This window comes from Morone saxatilis, unplaced genomic scaffold, assembly GCF_004916995.1.
Source record: "Morone saxatilis isolate NCDOM2014 unplaced genomic scaffold, NCSU_SB_2.0 Contig20, whole genome shotgun sequence".
Lineage (NCBI taxonomy): Eukaryota > Metazoa > Chordata > Actinopteri > Moronidae > Morone > Morone saxatilis.
The window spans coordinates 15,607,282-15,633,622 of NW_023339763.1; the positions used below are offsets into that span (position 1 = coordinate 15,607,282).

Consider the following 26,341-nt stretch of genomic DNA (forward strand, 5'->3'; position numbering starts at 1 on the left):
TGAATAAGTATATGCTGTCCAAAAGATTGTCTAATTTGGAAAATAGGAAATTGACACACCGCTTAGAGAGGTATGAACGTATTGATGACAAAAGAGCACAAAACAAATGGCAACACACCTTCTTTTGTATAGTCCACCTACAGATATTTATAACATTTCAACTGTTCCACTTTCTAGATTTCAAACAGATTATTTATACAGTAAAGGACTATGTGACGCGAACATGTCCTTACTAAGATATTTGTTGTGCCTAAACCTAACCAAACCTTAACCACAGTGGTGTAATATCAGAAAACTGTTGTTGGATCTCAACTAATAAGCTGATGAAATGTTACAAATACTCTATAAACTCTCTATTGACTGACTATCCAAATAAACACGTAAACACTTGGGTCTGCAGTATGTGTGCAGGAGTCTTCATCTTACTGAAAACGAATGTCATTTGAGGATTAGGTACTGTACATGCTCTGTCAGCTGGGCTGTTCTGTTGGTAAACACCTTGGCACCCAGAGTGAGATCAATGCTGGATCAGGTAGGACCCAGTGAAGGAGTGGCAAGCTCAGCCATCCTTCTTACTGAATTCCCCTTTGAGACACATCTGCCTGTCAAGACTTACAGTGATTGCCACCGTGGACTGGATCTGCAACAGTTTTTTGGCCCTTTAGACTTCCTGGTTCTTTCTCCTGTTCTAGTATTTGTACTGGCATGATTGGTGAAATCTGTCCACTGCCCCACTCAACATTTCTTTGACTTTGGTGGGGGGGTTTTTCTTAGACCAAAAAAAAAAGAAAAACACTATTCATTGGGCAGCCAAAGAGCAGATTCATTCAATTCTGGGTCAGTGCTTTATGGTGCTTACTGCTGAGAGGAGAAACTAAGCCCCTTCGCCATAGTGGCAATTATTCAGAATGCACAAACCCAGGACCTACAAGTCCGTAGGTGGTTTACTAAGCGTTTGTGCGATGCTGGAGCTGTCTGCCTTTATACCTGCTCTCGACAGGACATGCTGTCCTCCTACGAGAGATTTCTGACGAGAGTGCTGTGCGGTGATAACAACTGTGACTTGCCCTGAAGGCTTTGATTTTTTCAAAGCCAATAATAACAGAACTCCTCGTAGCCCTGATGTTTTCTTTGAGGATTGGATATTAAGGGGTCGAAGAGTCTCCTCTCTCAACCCAAAGGCCAGTTCACTCACTGCAACACAACTTAGAAAGTGTAAGGGAAAGGTTGGTTGGGATTTTAACTCTACCTTCTTTTATTATCTGTTGTATGTTTATTTCTTGGTGCAGCTCCAGAGGGAGTACCGTTTATCTCAGAACGACATAGTACCTCTACCACCTTTATCCCTCTTAGCACAAGTTTATGTATTTAGACAGTGACAGCCCCATGCTTGTTCCTGTGCTGTGTGTACACCCTTTCTGTCAGACAGTAAGGGGCTGATCCTGGGATATTGTTGTGTATTCAGCTGCAGCTTGCAGTGCCTCACATCCCTAACAGCCTTCACCTCTGGTTTTTAACCAATAGTGAAGTCTAGTAGCATGCAGAGCACTTGCAAAATAGCAGTTACCTCCAGTATTTTGAGAACATGAATCAGCCTCTAACTTCTCTCTTGTTCTCAGTTTGTTGAATTGGATGTGAGCCAAGTAGCAGGTGTGCAACACCTTTATTAGGATTACTACTACCTGATTTGACAGTGAAAGCATCAATCTGTCATGGCCATCAAAGCCTACTTGATGAGTGCACACATCCTTTCTCTGGATGACTACTATTTTGTTGCAATGTGACACACTTGAAATCAGAATAATGAGTAATTCCGTTTCACACAGTGGGAGCTTGCACTATTGTGTGTGTCTTCAAACAGCTGGATTCAGGTTGTAATGATATGGTAGGAGTTGAGAAAACATGCTTGGCTGAGGACTGATTATGGGACAAATCAAACCAGGCACCAGCCTCATTATGTCGAGATGAAAACACTCACATAGGGCATGCAAAAAATAGTGATACAGTCCTGCATATTTTCAAGGTGGTATAAAAAATGGTATAAATCTCATGCCAGCAGGGGTCCCTCTTGTCTACAACCTAATCAAGCATTATGGAAAAAAATAAACAAGCTTTATACTAAATGTGTCCTCCTGTGACTTTAGTTGACAACTACACAGCTAAATAAGATTTAGAGTTCGTTAGTTTGTTAGATCATATGGGATCTAAAACACAATAACATCTATTGTGACTGTTCAGTAGGTAAATACACAATGATTTAATATATATTTGATGCCTTCATTTCCCCCCGCTTACTCTTACTCATACTCCTGCTGCTGCAACAGCATTATTTTTCAATTTGTTCTCATCTCTATATGAAACCAAGTCTGAAATATAGTTCCCCAACCTGACCCAGTCTAGCTGCCTGTGTTTTTAGGTGTTGCTCCTGTGAGAGTGTAGAGTACAGCAGTGTGATGGCATCTAGTTGTAACTCCTTCACTTCACCCTCCCCTTCCAAGTGTGTAGAAGAAACTACAGTGGCTGTAATATGTGCAGAAAACAAATGGACGCATCAAATGCCCTATCTAGAGCCAGTGTTTGGTTTGTCCCTTCTGGCGGACTCCATGGAAGGTGACCCATGACATCTGTAGATATAAAAGGCACATTCTAAGGTAACAAAAACATAACGTTTTCTGTATTCAGGTGATTATACACTAATGAAAACATAGTAACACGTATTATTCAATTTCTGCCAACAAATCTTCCTATGCGACATGCTGGTCCTTCAGGGTATCAGTGCCTTTTCCTTTGTCACTCGTCTCAGCTTTTGTTTGAGAGGCCTCATATTATGATGAATAAAACTTAAAGACTAAATTGCTTCACCACATTGAATGAAGCCATTATAAACATTTGTGGAAGCACTTAAATCATTAACATCCTTCTGAATTGTGTTGCAGTTACTCCTCTGCCAGTCATCAGGAAAATGGGGCTGTAAAAGCCATGCAGATGTTTCTGGTTCTTGATGATGTTTACACACAGTTTTCCATTTTTTTAAAGAATACCAATTCTTCCTAACATTTGACCTATTCTGTCCACATTAATACAGCTTTTACATCTAAAAAATCTGTTCAAAGAAGTATTTGCTGATGGAGACTTAGTGTTCAGTGCTCATACTGAGTCTGTGATATTGATTGAGCAAACAACAAATAACCAGATATTAACTTATTACATTCAATGGGGATTTGTGGCTATGTATCAAATACACATGTAACAGTCAGTGTTTGAGGAAATCATCTCACTGAGCAAGGGCAAAGGTTATAAATGATCTTTATTATAATCCTTGGAACAGCGTTCAGTATACAGAACTTGCATTTTTTTGAGTTGAGAAACCATTAATTAAACCGTAAATGATAAACAAATCATATCAGACAAAAAAAAAATAACAATCTGTGTTAAACAGCCTTCCATACCATTACTAATGTTCAATTGTAATTTTTAGTAGGGATATCCTGATTTTTATTATTTACCATGCATGATAGAGTGCACTAAAGTCAGGTGGTGTGTTATGACAAACAGGCGAGATATTGACATTATAAAAATGTGTCAAAGAGAGTGAAAATCATTTTGAGTTGAACATAGCTCATCAGCTGCATCTGGCACAATTAGAAGTCTGAACACCGCTTATACATGATTACATTTCATTCAGATTAAATTATTTAGTATCTCCACTGGAGCCAAATGATATCACTTTTCTGACCTTAAAGAGCCGCTGGAAAATAAATCTTAAGGGAACATAATCTATGTCCAGTGGGATTTGAATTACTACAAACATTGTTGACGTCTTTTTGGAGCACTTTCTTTGGTCATATTTTTGTCATTTGACAACATAATCTCACTGAGAAGTGCAGCCAGTATATTTCACATTTTGCAGCAGAGCAAGGATGATTTGTTTTCTTCTTTGGTACCACAGGCCTTTACACCTCAGGCCGAGACGTTCCAGACTTTTTAATGACTTCACCACTGCTAATTATCCCTGCTTTGTTCTGGGCTTGGAGCTGTTTCTTCTCTGCAGTTAGGTTTCTTTTTTTTTTTTTTTACCATACTAAGTTATACCTGCAGGTCTGCTACCAACTCGTGGCTTTTGATATCATTTGGAGAAGGTTAAAACACACATCTGCTGTGTTGGCGGTAAAACTGACTTTATGCAGTATTTTTCCCATGCTACACATTTTCCTTGAGAACCAATTATCTTGACGGGGTCTGACATTAAAATGGCAACATCTGCCCACTGGCTTTAGCTTATCCAGCACCCACCTACAGTACATTTTACTGTTATTATTCTGCTTCTGTCCCTCTAATTAAATCCTGAAGTGTGTCATCTAGTAAACATGTCCATGCCCATGTTACTTAACAGAAGCAGCAACAAAAACATAACGTAAAAAAAAACACATTGCAGCAATTTCACATTTTCTCTTCATGAAATTGGTACCTTTGGATGGTTATTGCACATGATAAAACTGGTAGGAACAAAATAACTCAGATCAAGTACTTAATATAAAACATAAACTGCCACAGCAGTGAGAGGTATAACAATTAAACATCACAATGTTGACTATTGCTATTAATGACAGAATCCCAACCTCCATCAGTGATAACGTATCTGCTCTCTGAACTAGTCTGCTCCTAAAGAGGTCTTCAATCTCTTTAGCTACATCATGACACATTTGGTTGACTGTTATTTATCCTTGCCTTCATCTGTCCAGCACATTTCACACGCTAATGTTACCTTCTCACTCCTAAGTCTTTCTTTTTTTTATCTACACCAGTGACGCACTCGATTCCAGATATTTTAAAAATGTTCAGCAGAAAGCAGAGGATTTCTATCTCCTCAAACATGGCAGGGTACATACATATGGATGAGGAAATAAAACCACTATTCCTTATTCTGAAATTTCATTCCTAAAGTGAACATGCAACATTCGGTTGCTGTTTTCCCATTATACTTTCAAGCAGCACTCATCACATAGATATATCAAAATAAAATGAAATACAAATAAATAAAAAGAGAATAAACATACATTGAAAAGTGCAAATGTACATTTGTTTACAGCATGACATATTCACTGTACAATCATTGATTATATACTCACATTATTGTATGCATTATAATAAGGATTACTAAGTAGCATAGTTTGAGTAAGAAATATTTCATAGCAAGTCTATTGGAAAATATTTGCATTGCCCTGTGACAAGGAGAGGCTCGTCTAAACATTGCCAAGGGTGAATGTGTATGTTTGTGTGTGTGTGTGTGTGTGTATGTGCACATGTACCTGTGTGTGTGTGTGTGTGTGTGTGTGTAAGAGAGAGACAGAAAGAAAGAGAGAACCAGCATGTATGCTGACATAAAGTGTATGTGCAAACAATTAAGCAGAAGAAACTCAAATCATTCTAGTTCAGAGGCACAAAAACTGCCCAGCCTGCATTTCAAGTATCTAGCATTGTTTGGACAACACACATCTGTCAGACATCAGCAAAGCAGAGAGAAAGAGAAGGAGAGAAAAAAGGATATTTCCTTTTAGTAGCTCAGCTAAAGAGTCATACAACGAGTGGAAACAAGCAGTTCAAAGAATTGTGTCAAAAGAGCAACATCGATTAGACAAACATCACTTTTTTAAACCATAGAATAGGCTATTGCACTTCACTTAAAACACCATTCTCTCGTTGCAATACGATTAAGACAGCTCTCCAAAATCAGCACCCATGCTTGCTTTCACATTGTGCTCCCAGTTCACTGAATGCTTCCTCGGTTATGACAGAAACAAATGTGTATAATAAGGAGCAAGTAAGGAATCATATTGTCGCAGGGTGAATCTGTATCAGTCTCTGTGTGAGACACGCTGCTTGACATTTTTACAAACATTTTGTCCTTGTCTAAACATTCTACCACCATCCACGGTAGGGCAGAAGGCCTGCAAAAACGATCCACACTGAAGATGGAAAGCGAGGAAAGTCATCCACTGGCAGTCGATTTGTTAAGGTTGTATTCCGTAAAGAAAAGCCATCGTAGTCAGCGTCTCGGTAAGGATACCCTGATGTGATGATCCTAAAGGAGAAGCTGCATAAGTTTCCTGGCACTAAAAGTTTCCACTTCTCCAATAAGAGGGTATCCATCTTGAAATCTTGTTCCTCGGCCATCTTGATGGGTGCTGTCCAATTAAGTATTTACGGGATTCTGATGTAGACCATGGATTACCTTTGTAGGCATTGGATTGAAAAGCTAATTATTGGACACTCCTGCACCAAAATGATTACTATGGCTCCCCATAAACCCGGAGGCTTTCTTGGAGTTCTCGGAAATCAGTACAAGTTTCTCACTTTAAAGAGACATGCTTTCTGTTACTGTGTTGGGTAGTCTGTTTCTATATGATGCACATACACATTATTTTTGGAAGGTAATGGTGATCTGAAAAATACTATTACCTGGAGGACAACTAATAATGGGCAGGGGGTAGAACAACACTCCACAGTCTGAACTTTCTTTTTTCTTGAATAAACTGTTTCAAAGGTAATGTTGTATTGTACATTTTGGGTAATGGTGCAGCACAGCTTTCTGATGATTTTATGTGCTGGACTTGTGTATGTCTTTGTACATGTATGTGAAGTAGAGACAGAGAAAGAGAGACTAAATGCTTGCTTACTATCTCACACTGCCGGGGATATGTGCGTGCGTCCAAACCCATCAGTGGTTGCTTCTGGACGTCTTAACGCTCTGACTTGACTTTGTAGCGCAGAACCAAGTAAGTAGCTAGTCTGAGGACAATAAAGAAAACTCCCAGCACCATGAAGTCCACGTAGAGCTTTGCGTCTTCCACATCCAGCAGCTGTAGGACCTCCTCTGGCTTTTGGAACTTACACACCAGGCCTGGACACTCCAGCTCCGACCGGTTCATTCCATAGATAGACAGTATCACCCCCTCAAAGCCATACCTGAAAAACATTTTTGAAAAAACCTCATAAACCCAGGCTCATTTAAAGATAATCATTTCAGATCAGAAAAAACCTGAGCTCCAAGACCTATAGCAACACTAAATTTAACAAAAGGGACAGTGACAGTACCTGACATAGGAAACATAAGAGCTCCACTGTAGGTATTTGGGAATGGTGTCAAAATTGACAAAGAAGCCAGAGAAGAGGAGCACAGGTATGGCTGTGACTGGACCCACAAAAGTTGCCACCTGTGAAACAAACAAGCAGTATTCAATTAAAAAATAAACCCAATTAAATATCTTGTCAGCAGAAACTTAAAGAAGTACTACTCCCATTTAGCATTGCAAATCAACATCGTCAGACTCATGGAGGACAATTCGAGAAAATCTAAATCAAATGAAGCAGAACTATGATATCATCTTTCTATGCATTCTTCTTCCTGGTGCCTACATTAACCACAATGAAACCCAACCACTGTTCAGCCACAGATTCGTATGTGTTATGCTAGTAGGGGCTAATGTAGTCTCAAGCTGCTAGGCTTAAGCAGAGATGCAGAGATCTGTTAAATAAAGATGTTGCAATACCATGTTTTCCTTCCTGATGTATAATTAAACATATATATTATATATTAATTATGCATCTGATCAGTAGATGAGTTAGAAAGAAGTGCTTTATGTTACTTTATGCTGTTTATAAGGTTAATTATTAGAAGTTAGGTCAGCTCAGTTTATGTGAAAAGCGGTTGTTTTTTGGTAGGGCCATAAACTTTAACAATAATGACTTTGGTTACACCATCACTAAGACTCTTTTCTGATTCTCTTCAGTCTATAGACACACACACGTCATTTACTCAGTAACATCATTAACTAACCTGTGATGAAGTGTTTGCCACAGACGCACAGACACATATTGACTGTCTTGATCCCACAGTTTGCCATTTTTATCCTCTTTGTGGATGGCCTAAAGCCACAGATCTTTTCTTTTACTGTCCTTTGATCCTATAAGTATGCATTACTGCCCAATGTTGCTTTCATTTGCAAACTGCAAGTTTTATCTGGTGAGATCAAGTTCTGTATATGACCATTTTCACATATGCACCTATAAACAGTCTGCTACTGAAGATGTCTGGCATGTAAAAACACTCCTCTTTAAATAATAATTTGTGTCTAGTATGTAACAACAAGATGTTCTGTACTTTACTGCAAAGCCCTTTCTCAGTGTATGTTTCAAGTTTCCTCATTATACTTATCATACTAATTATTAGTACACTGGACAATAAATGGGTTCCTTGTTGTGATGGCATAAAATCATGTTCGTACAAATATGTCTTGTTCGAACTCAGATTTAAGGTGCTTAAGCATCTAAAAAACATTCCCTTTTTCGCAGATTACTTTAAGAACTGTCTTCTAGTGTCAATCTCTGCACATGCTGTACATCATTCTGCAGAGTAAAGGTCAAACATTGTTACACACATTTTTTAGAGGAGGGCGGTTTGCCTACCTGCAGAGACGTGGATGCAGCACCTATAAGCAGACCTAGGGATTGGGCTACTAGGGCTGTGGATGTGGACAAGGCCATAAAGAGCAGGAAGCGCCCTGCTTCTGGAGGCTGTGCAGTCATCCAGTACACTATACTACAGTAAATGATTGGACAAATTACCTGTAAAAGAGATTTTGCAGTGTTGCTAATTTGAAATGTATTGTATGCATGCCCAAAACCTTGTGTGCTCAATCTTTTGAACATTACCTGGAACGGTATATCAGCCATGGTTTTGGCCAAATAATAGGCCTTCAGGCTGTACCAGTAGTTGAGATGTTCCCTCATAAACACAGACATCTCCAGAGGAACTGTGGAACAGCAGCAGCATTAAAAAAACATTTTAACTATTTCAGAATTTCAAGCAGAAAAACAACATAGCAAATTAATGTTTCCAATCTCTCACAAGTCTCAACATCTTACAGGTTAGGATGGTGGGCATCAGGGCAGCAAACATGAGGAACAACATGGAGAAAAAGAGGAAGCCAGTGTTGTTGAAGACCTTGCTGGCATCATTTCCAATTTTTAAATAAAGCAGGCCAATCAACACTCCAATACACAGATGGGACATCACCCTGAGGTGGGTCAGCACCTTGAAAACACACAAAAAACAAAACTCAAAAGCCCTGAAACAGTGCCTAGAATTATTGGTTTTGCCTATCACAGCAATAATTCATAAAATAATGATTTTACCGTGTCCCTGCATATGGTAATGAAGGTTCTTTTGAAGAGGATGCAGAACTGTGTGAATGTACTGGTGGCAAAGCTATGTTTCTCAAGGGTTCCTGTGTCCTGTGGAAAAAAACAGTGAGAGCATGGACTTAGTTGTGTAATTCACACAGATACAAGACAACCAGTAGCAAAACATGGGAAAATCACATTGTTTCATCCTATGCCACTGATCCTGAAGAGACAGCTCACTTAACAATGTTAGGATTGACATTTTGGCCTTAAACTAATTCAAACTTTCAAACAGACAACTGTGTCTGCACCACTCTCTAGGTGCAGAATTATTGCATTTTGAGTGAGGCTGAGAGATTAGTGTAAAAGGTTGCTGTATTTATAATAATATCTTAAATCATGTAATCAAAGAAGATAAAAGTTAGGAGGCCATAGTCAGAAAATGAAGATATGGGCATACTGTATGTAAGAATAGAAAACACAATAATCTGTCTATGGTAAAGGTCACTGGCTGATGCCTACACAGAAAAACCCAGAAGAAGATAGAAAGGGCAATGGAGAAAATCAATAAACTGATAAAATGTTTAAAGAGTAGAAGGGAAAAAGTGCACCCTGCACCAGGTAGGAGTAATGGCAGAGAGAGCTCTGGTTGGTGGTTTACATTTACACTTTTAGCATTTAGCTTATTCCCTTATCAAAAGCAACTAATAAAGGTGAGAAAGAGAGTGAGAGGAAGCTGAGTGAGGCTGAGGAGACAGATCGATGGCACGGTGAAACAGTTTGGGGAAAAATAAGTAATAATGAGGGGAGGAAAGGGGAACGGGGTATTTTGTTTCAATGCGACACAAGTGACTGATTGCTCAGTTTTGAGGTTCTTTTTTATATTATATATACAGTACTTTTGGTCAAAATGGAAACAGCCATGACTGCTTTATTATAATTTGTTTAATAAGTATTTAATTTCTACCATATTATATCATATCTATATATCATGTAAATCATTTAATGTTTAATGAGTGCAGCTAATCTATCACAAACCATTGATGGGAACTGATGAAATCTGCTGCAATTTCCTGTCATCGCATAAGACAGTAATGGCAGACATTTTCTGTGTTGCTGTGGTTGTAGAGCTTCCTTATTATATGATCTGAGGCCATGACGTCTGTAAATATAAGACACACATATAGGTGTATTGCTATGGTGAGGGGGCTGGTATCACTCACACTGTAACATTGAGAGGGACAGGAAGAGTCACTTTTGTCTCTGGAGTTCTTCTTGCCCTCCTCAGAGCACAATCCACCCTGGACTGCCTCAAACAACACTGGATTCAGATCCCCATACTCCCCTGAGGCCACCTCAATGACTGGGGGCAGAGAGGACAAGCTAGTAAGAACAAAACACAGACACACACACACATACATTTACTTGCACTAAAGGAGTTGCTTGACTTACTGAAATCAGCAGGATTGTGATACGTCGGACAGTGGAGGCCCAGGTTCTTCAGGTAAGGGATGAGGTAAGGGACTGTGCCCTTGTATATGCACTGACCCTGACTGAGGATGTACAGCTGGAGGAGGAACACAAGTACAGAGTAATCAACATAGTTTCCAACACACTGACTCTGTAAATAATACATGAACAACTTACAAAACAACAGGCCTGGCATTGATTGCTGTGCTGCTTGTCAGCTGGATAAAATGAATCATGCTAACCTGTATTGTCCTGGTCTGGTCTGAGCAACGGCTAATGGAAGGCTGGACGTGTCCAGCACTTTAAGCACTTAAGTTACCTTATCAAACATCTCAAAGAGCTTGGCACTGGGCTGATGAATGGTGCAGATGATCGTCCGTCCTCCCTGAGCCAGAGACTTCATGAGGGAAACAACCTGGAAGCAGGATGCACTGTCCAGACCACTGGGATGGGACACAAGACGAGACAGAAACCAAAGAAACGGATGCACTATTTAATCTGGATTTCTGTTGAGATTACCCAGTTCAAACTAGGTGAGTAATATCTTACCTGGTGGGCTCATCAAAGAACATGACAGGAGGATTGTTGACCAGCTCGAGACCAATGGCCAGTCTTTTACACTGGCCCCCAGAGATACAGTTGGTGCGTGTCTCAGCACAGTCCAGAAGACCCAGAGCGGTCAGGATCTCATCCACCTTAGACACAAACAGGGACGAATGTAGATACATGATGATGCAGATAACTGCTAATAGGGGTGGGCGACATGGATACAATTTTCTACCATAGTACTGATGACCTTATATCATAATATTGATATATGTTGTGATGTCACTCTGTTGAAATATAAGAAGGACCTGGCTGCAGACAAGATGGTGGACATCAACCATGATTGTTATCCATATACATAAGTGCCTGTTTAAATTTGTATTAATTGAAACTAGCTTCTTTGTTGTTTTGTTCATGTCTGTAAATCAAACAATAAAATGCATCTGTGTGAAAATGTAAAGAAGATATTGCCCATAATGACTTAATACAATCAAAGATATTTAAAGGATACTTTATTATACCTAGCATTTGACATCTCTTAAGTGAAACACATATCTCTTGCCCTGCCCATCTTTATCTGGAGAATAATTCAGTACATACTGTATAATTGTAATGCAATCAATATATTCTGACTTACAAGTTCTTTTTTGACCTGCACGCTCTCATTCATTTTCAGATGGGCAGAAACCTGAAAGACAGAAGCCAGCACATTATTATTGAACATTAGGATTTAATGATGTGTTGGGAGTTTTTTCATGTATTTCTTTTTTTCGGACAACCTCACCATCATGGCCTCCCTCACAGTGAGGTGTGGCAGCAGCATGTCATCCTGCATGATGTAGCAGGACATCTTCCTGAAGGTCCTCAGATCCCGTGGTCGACCATTCACCAGGATCTGGCCCTTCATGCCCGTCTGCCTGTTTCCCATCAGAAAACAAAATGCAGCCATATTCAAAGCAGTAAATTAAATCAAAAGTATGATCTTATATGAACAAAAAGAGAATATAAACTGTTTAGGAATCTACATTAACAAAAATTCCACATTTCACCTGTAACCCGCCAGAATATTCATCAGAGTGGATTTCCCGGCTCCTGAAGGCCCCATGATGCCAATCAGCTCTTTGCTGTTGAATCTTCCCGACAGACACTTAAGGAGGGCTTTGAAACCTGACAGAGAAGAAAAAAGCTTTTATTTATAGTGCTGTAATTAATCAGGACTTGTTCTTTTATCTTTTTTTGTATCTTTTAATGCTACATATTGGAACATATTGAACAATATGCTTTCAATAAATGTATTATATTTACGATTCCAGGCCGTTTATAGGAATCACATGTAGATGAGATTGTCTATAATAGAGGAAATAGTTAATATAAATATATAAGCTCAAAAACAAAATAGCAATATAAAATAGCATATAAAAGTGAGGTTTTAAGAGCTAATTTGGAAGATTAAGCACAAGAGCCCTCATACATTACAGGGGGAGAACAAGTTCACTATTGAGGGATGTTTATTCATACCCTTTGTTCTTCCACAGGTTTTGGAAGAATTGTAGAAAAAGACATATATAAGGCAACATAGGGACAGAAAATTTCTGCTGACATAAAATGATTTCACATTTTGCCTTATAATAGAAAATAATCTATTATGGTTGTGGTTATTTTAGTCGTGGTCCATCTGTTTGAACAATTATGAGTCTGCTGACCTTTATAACACCTTCCTGGTCACCAGCGGCTATGGCCTGTTGAAACAGTTGAAACTTACTGAGCCCTGAAACTCAGTTCACTGATTCTTAATGTGTTTCTACGGATGGTTATGCAGATAGTGAGTCCAGAAGGGGAAGTCACAGGCTACTAAATCTAAGTACTAGGAATCCTCAGGCAGAGCTAGCAGTGTTGTCGATCATAAATAGTCAAGAAAATGTGTTGTCACAGATATAAACATTGTCCTTATTTAGCAGGCTACATTGACTACAGCCACCATTTTTAAAATACTAAAAATGCTGCTGTGTAAGCTGTTATTGGTGTCTGGGGAAAAGAAAAAACACTGCCTTTTAGAAGAGTAGGACGTCAGGTGTGCAGCGCAACATTAATGTGAAGGAAAAAAAGGTAAAGAAAAGAAACAAGACCCAAGAATGATTTAAAATCATGACGCCCTCAGTGGCGCCAAACAGAAAAACCACAGTCATATGGTTGTAGTGGTGTGGCCTGCTAATGAAGATGCCTCAGGTTTTTTCATGACGCATTTCCTAACCTTTGTGGTCCTGGAAGCATAGTAGAAACATTAAAACAACCCATTTTAGATTTACATTTTTTTGACATAGATTCTGAAAGCTTCCAGATATGGAAAGTTAAAAAGGGCTGTAAGTCTGCTGCCTTGTTGTCACCCATCTTCCTCGCCTCACCCATTTTTCCACTGTCCACAGGCATGCTTCTTCCTGTCTCGAGCTATGTAATTAGGGTCTCAGCAGAGCTGCCAGCCCCCTTAAACCCTCACTCTATGGGTAAAGTAGCCTAATGGCAGTGCCTCCTCCTCCCACGCAGTGTTATTACATCAGACGGCCTCCACTCAGACAGCAGAGCTGCTTGCTGTCAGTGAAGCAGCCCTGCTCTGGCATGTGGTGCATACTGATGATCTAACCCGATGCTGTAGGTCGCGCATAACAATGGTCTTATCTGTGTGTGGCTGCAGGCACATCCTGATCACCCAGTCTCCTGAGAGCCACAGAGTATGTATACTCACCTCAATGTCCACTCCTGATAGCACAAAGACACGCTGATTTAACAGAATGTGACAGTACACGCTCAGCCATTCCAGCCTGATCTCATAGGTAATTTCAAAGTAATTGTTAGATACATTATTATGAGTCATGGTTGAGGTGGGGTCATTACATGCCTCAAATTGGAGCCCATGGCACAAATGACAACTCAGTTGTCACACAAGGAATATAAACCAGTGTGATCTAAAAAAAGAACTTATTATCCCTCAAAAATGTCTTTACTACAGTCGTATCAAAATTAATTGTTTTCTAATCTTAAAGAAGTTGTCAACACAAACGTTGTATTTATCTTTAATTAACTATATGCCAACATACACATCCAGGCAGTGGTCACACTTTTGGACTAACTTGCACATGATGATGAGATGAAATATGTTTAAACGAGTATAACATAATTCAAATACAAAAGTGCAATGATATATCGTGGTTTTTTTATGCATTCTACATTACCCACAATGCAAATCAACCACCAAAACATGTGGTGGGAGATTTAGGTGTGCGCTATTAGCAGCTAATTTAGACTCAAGCTGCTACCCTCAAGCAGAGATGAGGAGGTAATATAAGCTCACTACACACTTTTTATTATATTTTATATATAATACACTTATATTTTTACCTTCAAATGTGTTGTCTTCAGACGTAAATGACACTGACTCAAGTGACATCAGTTGAGGCAATTTATCAGACACTGCCAACGCTCCTTCTGGAGCCACAAATAGTCTCGATAAACTTTTTTTTCTAGATATTACCTGTAAACAGGCTCGATCATGTCGGTCTGGGTACAGTCCCTCGCTTTGAGCCGCTTTATATATATCTACACTGACCCATCGTTCCAACTGCTGTTCACATCGGAAACCCTTCTCACCTTCGGCCTTCTCAAAGTTCCTCGCTTTGAATATTTGCTACTACCAACCGAAGGAGATCGCACCCCCTGCGCGCGCTCTACACACCGAGCCCACCGCCCTAGGCTTCCGTGCTCACCACGGCGGACCTCCTACTCATTGCGGCATATATATATAATAAGTCTTTTCAACTGGATTAACAAAAAGGCAATTGAATGCCTGGATTGCTTCCAGTTTTCTTCCCCTGTTTCCAAGAGCACCTGATACATTTTCTGATGTACAATTAAGTATTTAGAGCAACCAGGCATAATGATAAATTAATTTGTCCAAGCTCTGGAATTGTACACTCAGAAAAAAGAAAATGAAGGCATGAAAGAACCAAAATGAAGGTATAACATCATTTTCTTATGGCCCACCCCATCACATCAGGACATGCGGTAGGCAACATACTGCTAATACTGACAAATACATCACTTTGACCTAGTAAAAGATGTGTAAGATGACCAGAATCCATGCAGGTTCAGAGATGCAGAAAATAACGAAATGCAGAGCTGAAATCATTTAGAGGCATGTAAACATTTTCCTGCTCTCCCTCTCCTCCTTCCCCTCCCTCCCTCCCTCTTCCTGTCCTTCCCCCTTCACGGCAGGGCTAGTGTTTCACCAGGAGAATACCTCAACAAGAGGAGAATACCCTGAACATGAAAGCAGGTCACAGCAGCAGCAGCAGCAGCATCATCCTAACAGCGATAAATGGCTGCCCTTGCCCAGAAGAGCCTACAATAACAAACACAGACACAGGGCAGCGAATACATCACCTTCCTGAACCCTTTTACACCAAAAGAAACAACTCTACATTTACTGCATTTACAGTGACTTCCTCTTGGTAATCTCTTCCTGTTCATCACATTTTATGGAATGACTCATAAGTGACTCAAGGACTAAAAACATTAAATTGCAAATGACATCATGCATTCAAGGCTCATGGTTCATGCTACATGTCACCTTGCCCCCCTCCTCTTCTCTACCAGCTGTATCATTGCATATATTTCAGCAAAGAAGACATAAAATGGTGTGTTTTATTCCCAAGGAGGAATAATCACTGGCTACAAAAGCACAAAGCAGAACAACAGCCCTAAGCTCTGTGTGATTACACCTGTTCTACAGCTTTGATCAGGCGGACAGGGACGGCAGAAAATCGTCTCTGAGCTTAGCTTCTTAAATGAGACACAAACACAGACAAGTCCTTCAGAACGAACTACAGCTTGTGTCAAATATAAGCACTGATTATAACGTTAGGTGTGGCTTGTTATTCAATGTCAGTGGCAGAGGTAACTCAAAATGACAGAGAGGAGTTATAAGGAGCGGTATATATATGACGGGAGGTTTCTGAGATTGGAAGGAGAGTAAAATGGCAGGCGAGCATCTTTATGAAAAGACGCCGCTTAATTAGTAAAAGCTGAGACACTTCCTGTTCACACATCATCAGTCTGATGAGCTGAGGCAGGCACCCTGAAGAGACAACACAAACAAAAGCAGAAACCACAGGTTGATGAGGCTACTAGAGGGAAAACGTGCACTGGTGCATCAAACAAAAGCTGGTTTACTGACCACTGCTCTGGAGTCATTCGCTCTATCTGTTTCATGATCCTCCTTGTGAATACTCTCCATACATTCACAGTGGAACAACAAACACTCCTCTCCCCGGCTTTCATAATGCGCATCAATATTACACAAGACAACCTGCAATGCATCATGCAGGGCCACTCCACAGGATACTATTTGGAGAATGTAAATAAAAGATTCCTCTGAAGTTGCCCAACCACAACCTGCTGAATGTACAGAACGTTACAAGAGAAGCTAAACAGAACAGTTTGCAGAGGGTGGTTTAGTTGACAAGATGACCAAAGGTTACAGGCTTACCATTAAGAAGGGCAGTGAGTTTAAATGCTGTTCATATTTCATGAGCAGATCAATCGGGGGCCTGACTCACTGCCTGCCACCGCCTATCGCCAGACAACACAGGGAAAAGAGAGGCAAACAGCGTGCCAACCTGCGAGTGTAAATTATTTACTATGTCTAAACTCTGCTGAGCGCAGCAAAGCTTACAAGCACACTGCCTGCTACGACATGGTGGAAGTCTGCAAGTGTGTGTGAGGACTGGGCTGGGCTACATGTGTCAGAAAAATGGAGTAAGGCAAAAGAGATAGACTAACACTAAAAGAAAAATATATTTCTTAAATGTCCACGAAAGCTTTTAAATGCCTCCCTTGAAATTTCTACCCTCCAGATATTGATCGTTATGTGTGGTGCTGGCCTGCTCATCCATCATGGTTACTATGTGAACTGAGCTTGCAGTACCTCTCCTCTTCCACCAGGGACCCTCACGGATGGTGTACGAGAGCTCATTGAACTCCAGGTCCACAGCAGAGCGGCGTGGGAGGTGGGAGAAGCGCTGAGCCTCAGTGATGTGGTTCTCCACTTTCTTCAAGTGGGTGAGCAGTGGCGCCTCCTGAGGTGCTCCGCCGGGGAGTTTGGTCTCCTCCATGGGGATGCTGACTGAGCCCTGCTCCAGTGTCCTCTCAGCCATGCTGAAAGGCTGCAAAGGGAAGAGAGACATGTTCATTTTTCAAGCTTTAACATCACTGTCCTGCTTGAAAAGAAGAAGGTGCAATCCTGTCTCATATCCCTTTTATCATATATGCAGAACCTCAGATACAGATTGATTTTCACCTGAAAAATCCATTAAAGTAAATATAGAGATCGGAAAGATCTGAAACTAAACACTGGACAATTAACAAGATTCCTTTGTTCTCTAGTTGATTGCCAGAAAACTGTTGCCTCAGCAGATGTATGGACACAAAAGTGTGTTGTAGGTATGATTTTAGGATGACTGCAGACATCATCTTAAAACTAGGTGCTGCACATGATCTGATTACAGTTTATTCTGTGGAGTGGCTGGTTGAGGGGAATGAGAGTGTAAGGAGTCAGGATCTGGTTTCAGTCCTGCAGCACGCTTATACTGCTGATTCACATAAATTTCCTCCTAGACTGAAGTGTCTGTTAAACCATGTAGCAGCTGCTGAACCATTAGTTTTCCCATAATGGGAAACTGAAACATCACATTGTCTCCCTAATATCAGCACACTGAAGATTACAGGATATGTGGCACCTTCAGAATCATGTTTCTATTTCATTAGTCAAGTAAAAGTCAACAGTTATTCCACACAAAAGGTCCCCCACTAAATGAAATGAATTAAGAGGATTATGTGCATGATTCAACTTGAGTTTTCAAAAGTCGTGTGGCCTACTTTAGATTAGTAGTCTAGCTGTAAATAACAAGCTGTGCAACTATCAGTTCAGAGTTTGCGGGTGGTCATGTTTTAATGCTGCAGGAAAACAAATGGGATGTGCTTTATTGCAAATCAGTTGTGCATTGTTGTATAAGGACTAATAATAGATCATAGCTAATATACAAAACCACCTGATTCTGTCTAAATAATTGAAAAAATGCATTTTTTCAATATTTATGCCTGACATTGGCATACAAATCACTACAACCCATAAAGCACCTTTAGGACAGCTTTGAAAATGTATGAGTTAATAAAAACAGAAAACAACACATGGTGACAGACACATACATGCATAAACAAGTCTGTTCACGTCTAACTCTCCTAATCAAACCTCCTATCATGTGTGAACGCATAATCACTGTATACAAAAATCCACTGCTGCCATGCAGTCCTGTAGTACTCTCCAGCTGCTGTGCACTGCCCATGAGTAGGACCTACCTGTAGTAGGCTAAAATATCTTTATGTGAAGAGGACCGGTGAAGAAAATTGACCATGACTTCTATTGACCACCCTGCCATTAGTGAATTTCCATTACTAGCCTGCATATAAGCTCTGTAAAAACACTGACAGGCTTTAATGGCCTCTTAGTAAGATGAAGGCCTCCATGTTCTGTCATGTGCAGCACCAAAGCTGGGACACGTGAGTCACACACACGCACACACAGCCATAATAAAAGTCTCCTGAGGCAATGAAATATAGTTATTAAATGTATCTATATGGCTTTGCAGTGGTGTGGTGATTCTGTGCTCTGCAGTGACTTTCAGTGATGAAGGATGCTCCCAGCTCTTCACATAGCACCTGTTAACAACAAACTGGTGAGATTGACAACATGAGACAGAATTCAGGCTGCAAAATGACAGAGCAGTGGGGAGATGTGCCTTTTTTTTATTAGACAAGAGAAATAAAGGAGCCTATTCTGAGGACGCATCTACAGTAGCCTAATTGTGGCTTTACCAGTCAATCCTGCGGTTGAATTGCACATGCACACACGCACGCCACGCATTGCACATACTTATTGTTGTGTCTTGAAATGACCAGGTGAGCAGCTCAGCCCTGGTTCTCCTCTCGGGGTGAGAGCAACAGTGCTCAGTTGATCCCTTCAGACAAAACAGCACAATCCATCCACATCAAGAATGTCCCCCAAAACAGTCCTAGCCAGCTAAAAAAAAAACCACAAACAACAACAACAAAAAAAACAACAAAAAAAACACAACAAGCCCAAGATGCTCACTGTGCACCACAGTCCTGAAAAAATCCGGATCGGTTGAGGGGCATTAAAGGACCGAGCTGTGTTCTCCTTGTCAATATCTCTCGGGGTGCGGCGCACATCGTCCCGCATCCACTACAGCAACTCCTGAGATTAAAATCATGTCCGGCCTCAAACTATGACTGCATCCCAGAGAGAATCATCAGGGGAACAGGATGCCTGTCATGTTCTTTCTATTCCTCGGTAGGATTATTCCTTCCACGATATCCATCCGTCCCGAACTCGCATCGAAATATTCACACACATCCTCAGCAATGGTGTTGAGGACAATCTTTCAGCCCCTGACATCTGGAATGGAACAAAAAACAGACCAACAGTGCTGCAGATGCTTCAGCAGCAGCAGCAGCTCGATGTAGCAGCCGCCGTTACCCTCTTTACCGGTTAGTGCGTCTGTGTGGTACGCACGCCGGTCTGGGATACAGGGCGTTGCTGACAGGATGCTACTGGAGGAAGCTGGTTTTGATTGTTTCCTTCTAATCTTAATCCTCACCTCATGTTTCAATATGAGCCTCACAGTAAAAAGTAAATACATGAAGCATTTTGGCAAGGCACTATATGCACAGCAGCCCTACAGTGGTTTGCTATAATACAATAATAGACACATTTTAAGTCCATGTAAAGACATTTTTAAGCATATTACGGTGATTTAAGGCTGGGAACTGACCCAAAAGTTGGAATTACCTCACTGTTAATTACATTTATTAAGATCTGATTGACCACCCCAACCTGTTTCAGTAAATTAGCCTCTGAGGTGCCAATTTAAACCTTTTAACTATTCCATTTTCTATTCTGGGGAGAATTTGGTCTGCTGTCTCTGAGGAAATGATGAGAGATGGGAATAACATAATGTAATCAGGATAAAGCTCCGCTGTCAATGAGAGTTTCTTTTTTTAATTTCTCACCTTGCCACATAATCCCAGTACAGATAATAAAATGTGGGCTCTGTCGCTGTCAGTGCACCGCTGTTGGCAGTCAGTGTAAACATGAGGAGAAGGTTTTGTGGTCAGATTTTAAGGCCCGCTGTCTCTTTAAAGGCCGCACCTGCGCAGCTGCCTGGTGCTGATGCTGCAGTGCCCGGGTTATTTTCGGTAAAACAGCCGGGGTTACTCTCGTTCAAACGGGCCCTACATGCCTTACATCACCCCTGAGAGGAAATCAAAACCATTTTTAGCCAATCGCACCTGCCTCTTAATCAGACCAATTTAAAACGAGCTGTCACGTCGCCAACACGAGCAGTTTCAGCGCAGCAACCCATCTTTTTGTGTGTGATTTGCCTCCTTAAATCTGCTAATATTATCAGCCAGGACCATATTCTTAGACACAGACTAACACATGAATATCTGAACCAATCACACTGATTGCAAAGCCTAGACTATATGATTAAACCAGCTCTGGTTTGCACCGCGTTGTCAGTCACATATTTGTTTATTGTTATTTATTCATAACTCCGTGTGATGGAGACAAGCCAGTATTCAAAATAAAGGTGGATGCTTTGTTATTTGGCTCCAGTAAATGTGTTGCATTGCCATTTTTAAGCTTGACTGCGATAGGGACACCTCAGGTGCTACTTCAATTTATTATTCTACTTCAAAGGCCAGATCCTGATTGCATAATGTAGCCTTATATTTGCCTTGAGGAAACAGAAATGACCTTTCTTACACTCTCTGTAGAATAGACTCAAGTTTGCATCCATAAATGATCTAAAAACAAGCAACCATTCTCATTCATGGCACCTGAAAAACCACAAAGCAGATCATTAATCAACTCAATGATAATTAAGTCACTTCAGGGATAATAGTGTTCCTCTATTCATAAGCCACACATTAACAGTGACTGACTGCCCCATGTTTGAGATAAGAGAACTCGTGAAGTTTAGTTTCAGTCTGTGCCTGTGAATATTTAAACTCAGCTAAGACGTCTTTGCAGGAGTGAAGGTAATTCTAGGACTGTAGAGTGAGCTCATAAACGAGGGTTAGGCATACTATATGTACTGAGCTGAAGTGTTATTAGTCATCTGAGGGGAATACATTGTACAGGATGGCACTAGGAACAGCTGCTCTCCTCTCTGTGGCCTTTTTTCTGCTTTCGACACAAGGAGCTGTCACAAACACAGGTGAATATTTAAGATAGTATAAATATATAAGCTTAAATTACTAATTTTTTGTTTTTGCACGCACAGCATCACTATAACTGAATACAACATGGTGTGCAGGTCCAGCGACTCTTCCTATCAGACTGTCTGTGGAGAATGACCTGTCTAACATGACCCCTGAGTCCTATTCCAGCTCTGTGGTAGAGGGAGGTGTGCTGCTGGGCGCTCTGAGAAGACTGCAGGAAACACAGCAGGACTTCAAGTAAGACCACCCGTGACATCCCCTTTCATACCTCTGCATTTCATCCTTTTTTTCTAAAAGGCATCTCAGCTGTTTCATCTACATATTTAAGCTCATGATAGATGTCTTGACCCTATGTGTTTGTGTGTGTATTGCAAGGTTCACAGTGAAGGAGGACCCAGACTTTGGCCTGTTGTTGGAGAGTGTGAATGGAGTAGCTGGAAGTGAGCGTGAGCAGACCTACTGGGAGATCCTGTTAGAAAGCTCCGGAGAGTACAGCAGGCTGGATGTGGGTGAGTATCCTCCCCAGAATTTAAATACAGCATATCTGAGGAAGACTTAATGAGCTCTAATGAGGCAGGATAATTGGCTGTCCTTTCACTTACTGCCTCCGTATGAGTTTTTGTATGCTTATTCAAAAATGTTATTGTTCTGATATTAGTCACTCTCTGTCTTAAATGTATTTGGTGTGATTTGTGCTGCTCGTGAGCAAGTGGTGCAACTACATAATTTTGGTGCTTCTTTGGTTTTTGGAGTAAAGAGGATGTATCAATAGTTGCTCATTATCCTCTAGTTCTAAAACATTTTTTCATTAATGAAGCTCTCTTTGAAATAATAAGTAACCCCTAACCAGTGTATGATGCATTTGGAAGAGGAAAAAAAGCCTGTATAAAGAGGTACAATACAGCAGTGCACCATCTGTGTCTGATTTATTTAGAAAAACACTTCAATACCTTATTTTAAATGTTATCAACAACCTATTAATAAATTCATGGCAAACCCTTTTTTGTCAATATACAATAACATTAGGATGGCATTTAACTTGCACATATATTTTAATGGGAAATATGAGTTTGTGCATCATTGAGGATCTCTGTCATTCTCTGGCAGGAAGGCAATTAAGTGCAGTGATCAGACTTATTTCCAGAGGGTTTCCAGCAGTTAACAATTGGATTGAAAATAGACATATTGAATATTACATGTGGCTTATTGAACTTACATTGATATTTTTTATTGAACTTACTTTAGTATAATTATTTTAGTAGTTATGCATGACTGACATTTTCTTAATTAGAATATATTTTTAAAGTCACTTAGCCCCTGCAGTACTCCCAAATACCCCTAGGCTCCATAGGAGAAACACTGCTTTAATTAGTATTACTGCAAGAACACCTTCAACTGAGCAGCACAAGTGAGCTGGGTTTTACGTATGGATATGTCAGAGTTTCTGATCCACACTTGTCCCTTTCCACAGGAGTTGGCTGCTACAAACCTAAAGCTGGTGAACACATCATCTTCAGGTTCAACACCTGGGGTCAACAGTGATGAACAAGCTGAAGTGCTGAGCAGTAACTCTCCAGGATCAGATGTGGAAAAGAATCTGATTTTATTTTTCATTTATGGTTGTCTGTAGATAATGAAGTGGTGTTGTGAGAATAAACATAACAGCAACATCTAGTGGCTTTCAGGAGCAATGTCATTCAAATCAAATCTAGTGAGTCTGTACATCAAATTTTATTTTCTCCACCTGACTGGATTGCAAAATATAAAACATATGAGCAAATATTCACATTGTAGCATTGGTTCAACAATAAATGCGACATTTATTTACATTTTGTGAATGTTTGGCCAGCTTTGTGTCACCTTTGAGTTAGTTACAGTTAATATTTGACTTATATATATGGGCTGTCAGAAATGAACACAATAAGACCAGACAGAGACACTGTAAGAAGAAATGTCACATGCTAGGAGGGGTACCGTCTATCACAATTGTTTGAGTGCAAAGGTTGAAGTGGGACGTAAGAGGCATGCAGCTATTATGAGTAGCATCATTTTTCAGTTTATGACAGCTCAAAGTCTGCTTATGGAAACTGCAGCAAATTCAGGCTTTGGATTTCTGTTAAAAGCCCAGAGATACCTCATTCTTTTAAAAATAAACAAAGTGCTGGCTTCAAAAGTGTTTGGCAAAGGTTCTATAACCAAATGCACATGGACTGGGTGTTTGAAATGTTGATGAGTGTGTGGTCTTTTTTTGTTCCTTTCTAAAGCACAAGTCATATTAACATTCAAAATAAATCTATATAAAAAATAAAAATTTGATTTTACAATAAAAAAATATATTTTGTGCTATTTATCACAATAATTTAAATATCAAAAACCATGCATAGACTACCTATATAAAAATGTTCCTTATAAGGTCTACGACAGTCTAACACTGACCGAAGCTCCTCCCTTTGTAACAAGATTAAGGTTTCATCTCTTTCCAGGACAGATGGAGCGAGAGGAGGAACGATGAGGCAGAGAGCTTACCTCTCTCCTTGTCTACATCTTTATTTCTTCTTTTCACTTAGAGACACATGGATGTTTACAGACGCACCTGTTATATAGTGTGTGTGTGTCCTGGTAGATTGAATCTGTCACATGAAATTATAGCACCTTGTTAATTCAGAGAATGCTGTGTGAGCTACAAAAATGCTGCCCAATGAACAATCACCTGCCTCCTCAAAATGAGCTTCTTATAATAAAAACAGACCTCACCACTTGGCACTTCAGGTTTAACATTTTATTTTAAGGTTTTAAAATAATTATCTTAGTCTGACAGCCTCTCAGACAGTTTTAACTAAAATTCACCTCACTTTTTTTTTCTGACCCTGTTGCCACCTTACAGTGCACAGACCGAATTAAAAAATTCTGTGCTGCTTATAATTCACCACTGACTCAGAGGGATTTGAACTTCAGGCACTGAAATCGTAATACTGTAAAATTCTATATATAGAAACCAAGGAGACAGAGAGATCAAATAAATGTCTTAAAACATCCAGATTTGGTCCACTGATTTATCCACACAATTGGATGAAGCAGCAAAAACAACCATTGCCTCTTTATCTCATGTCTCACATAGTAATCTCTCCATGTTTTAGGCTGCAGATGCTAAAACTAAAAAGACATAAAAGGTGTTCTTTGCACTGGAATTCCTCCTAGAAAGTCAACAAATTCATGTTTAAAGCAATAATTAACCACATTCGAGTGTATTTGCGGTAAGACAACATTGCAACATGCATTCATTACATCAGTTCAACAAGTCCATCATTTATGCTTGTCAGTGTGCTTGGCGAGCGACTCAACACATGATAAAGCGCAGTCACAAATGCAAGGGACACACTGGGCAAAGAACCGCTTCCAGCCAGTCTCCTTCTTCCTACAGTTGTCTATACGACTGCAGCCTTGTTTGGGTGGGCCGAAGTAGCTCTTGTTTGTGCAGGTGGAGCTGCACGTCCCATTTAGTTCCCTCTCACTGATTTCAACGCGTTCCCGTGGACACATTCCTAAACGTCAGGTAGAGAGAAATCATGTGATGAGCTAAAATGATCATAAGGGATCATAAAATCTTGTCAATCATTGTGGTTAGAGTTTACTCACGGAGGCAGGTAGGTTTCGGGGTCCAAAGGCCATTAGGCTGGCAAACTCTGGTTGGGCTTCCCACCAGCATGAAGCCAGAGCGACAGGCATACCTCACCACAGAGCCCACCCACCAGTCGTTACCATACACTACTCCATTATAGTCCACATCTGGCCTTCCACAATTCACTGCCATACAAAGCAAAGGAAATACAAAGTCAAGGCCTGACATGTAGCTTCATTAAAGATTGATCAGACAGAGCGACTTCAGTTTTTCTGTGTTTAAGGGGTTCTATCTAATGTCGTTGTTGTTGTAATCTTACCTCTGCACAGGGACTTGTAGCCGAGCCAGCAGCAGCTTGAGTCTCCACAGCGATCTCTCCTTAGCTCCTGGTGCTGTGCCTTACAGCCTCCTAAACAAATGGGGGCTATCCCGGACCAATACATGTCATCTATGAAATCTGGTTGCGGAATCCATTCTATCTCGCCTACAGGGAAACATTTGTATTAGCTTTGTCATATACAAAAAACAAATACAAATCACAAACATCCATATAATAAATAAAAACAGGCTTCAAGGCCAAGGTTACGAAAAAATAACATTATACTGGTATAATAGGAGGTCTTACCACTACCTTCCACCTCTCCAATCCATCCAGGAAACTGAGAAATAGCTCTTTGGAAGCACCCAAACAACAGCAGCAGCAGGGGATATAACCTCATGGTGTCCATCATCTGATGCGATCAGTTTCTGTGAAAAACTGCAGCTGGATCTGGAAGCTGACTCTAAGTCATATTCTTGTCCAGAAACATACTATACACCATTATATTTGCAAAGTCAAGGGACATGAAGCCGTTAGAAGCTGTTGCAGTGGAGCTGAGTTCACTGACTGCAGGATGAAGAAGCAGAGAACAGTAAGTAACACTTAAACTAAGCTCTGCGTTTGCTGCTTAATCTTCTACACACAGCTAATGCCACTACGTGCTGCATGTCACGCTGTGACAGGACAAACTGCTCCGGCAAAGGTTTGTCATGATTTAAGTCACCTGATCACCAGAGCTTTCCACAAGAGTGAAGCAAAAAGAAGGATGAGATGGGCGCCCGGTTAGCTCAGTCAGTAGAGCTGGCGACCCATGTACGGAGTTGCTGCAGCGGCCCAGGGTTCGAATCTGA

The 26,341-nt window shown here is 40.4% G+C and overlaps 2 protein-coding genes across 2 annotated transcripts; both read right to left on the minus strand.

The window, feature by feature from the left end:
- Nucleotides 1-3,324: 3,324 nt before the first annotated feature.
- Nucleotides 3,325-17,457, minus strand: abcg4a (ATP-binding cassette, sub-family G (WHITE), member 4a). Its single transcript, XM_035665989.1, has 14 exons — nt 17,177-17,457; nt 12,249-12,366; nt 11,984-12,116; nt 11,837-11,887; nt 11,203-11,348; nt 10,973-11,096; nt 10,636-10,750; nt 10,407-10,546; nt 9,196-9,294; nt 8,926-9,094; nt 8,713-8,813; nt 8,467-8,625; nt 7,096-7,214; nt 3,325-6,966 (listed from the first exon to the last, which is right to left on the minus strand). Exons 1-14 carry the CDS (start codon nt 17,439-17,441, stop codon nt 6,741-6,743), a joined length of 1,965 nt encoding a protein of 654 aa, XP_035521882.1. The 5' UTR covers nt 17,442-17,457; the 3' UTR covers nt 3,325-6,740.
- Nucleotides 17,458-23,848: 6,391 nt separating this feature from the next.
- Nucleotides 23,849-26,330, minus strand: si:ch211-117m20.4 (CUB and sushi domain-containing protein 1). Its single transcript, XM_035666032.1, has 4 exons — nt 25,797-26,330; nt 25,491-25,655; nt 25,189-25,356; nt 23,849-25,094 (listed from the first exon to the last, which is right to left on the minus strand). The coding sequence occupies exons 1-4, from the start codon at nt 25,900-25,902 to the stop codon at nt 24,856-24,858; spliced, it is 678 nt and encodes a 225-aa protein (XP_035521925.1). The 5' UTR covers nt 25,903-26,330; the 3' UTR covers nt 23,849-24,855.
- Between the last annotated feature and the right edge of the window lie 11 nt (nt 26,331-26,341).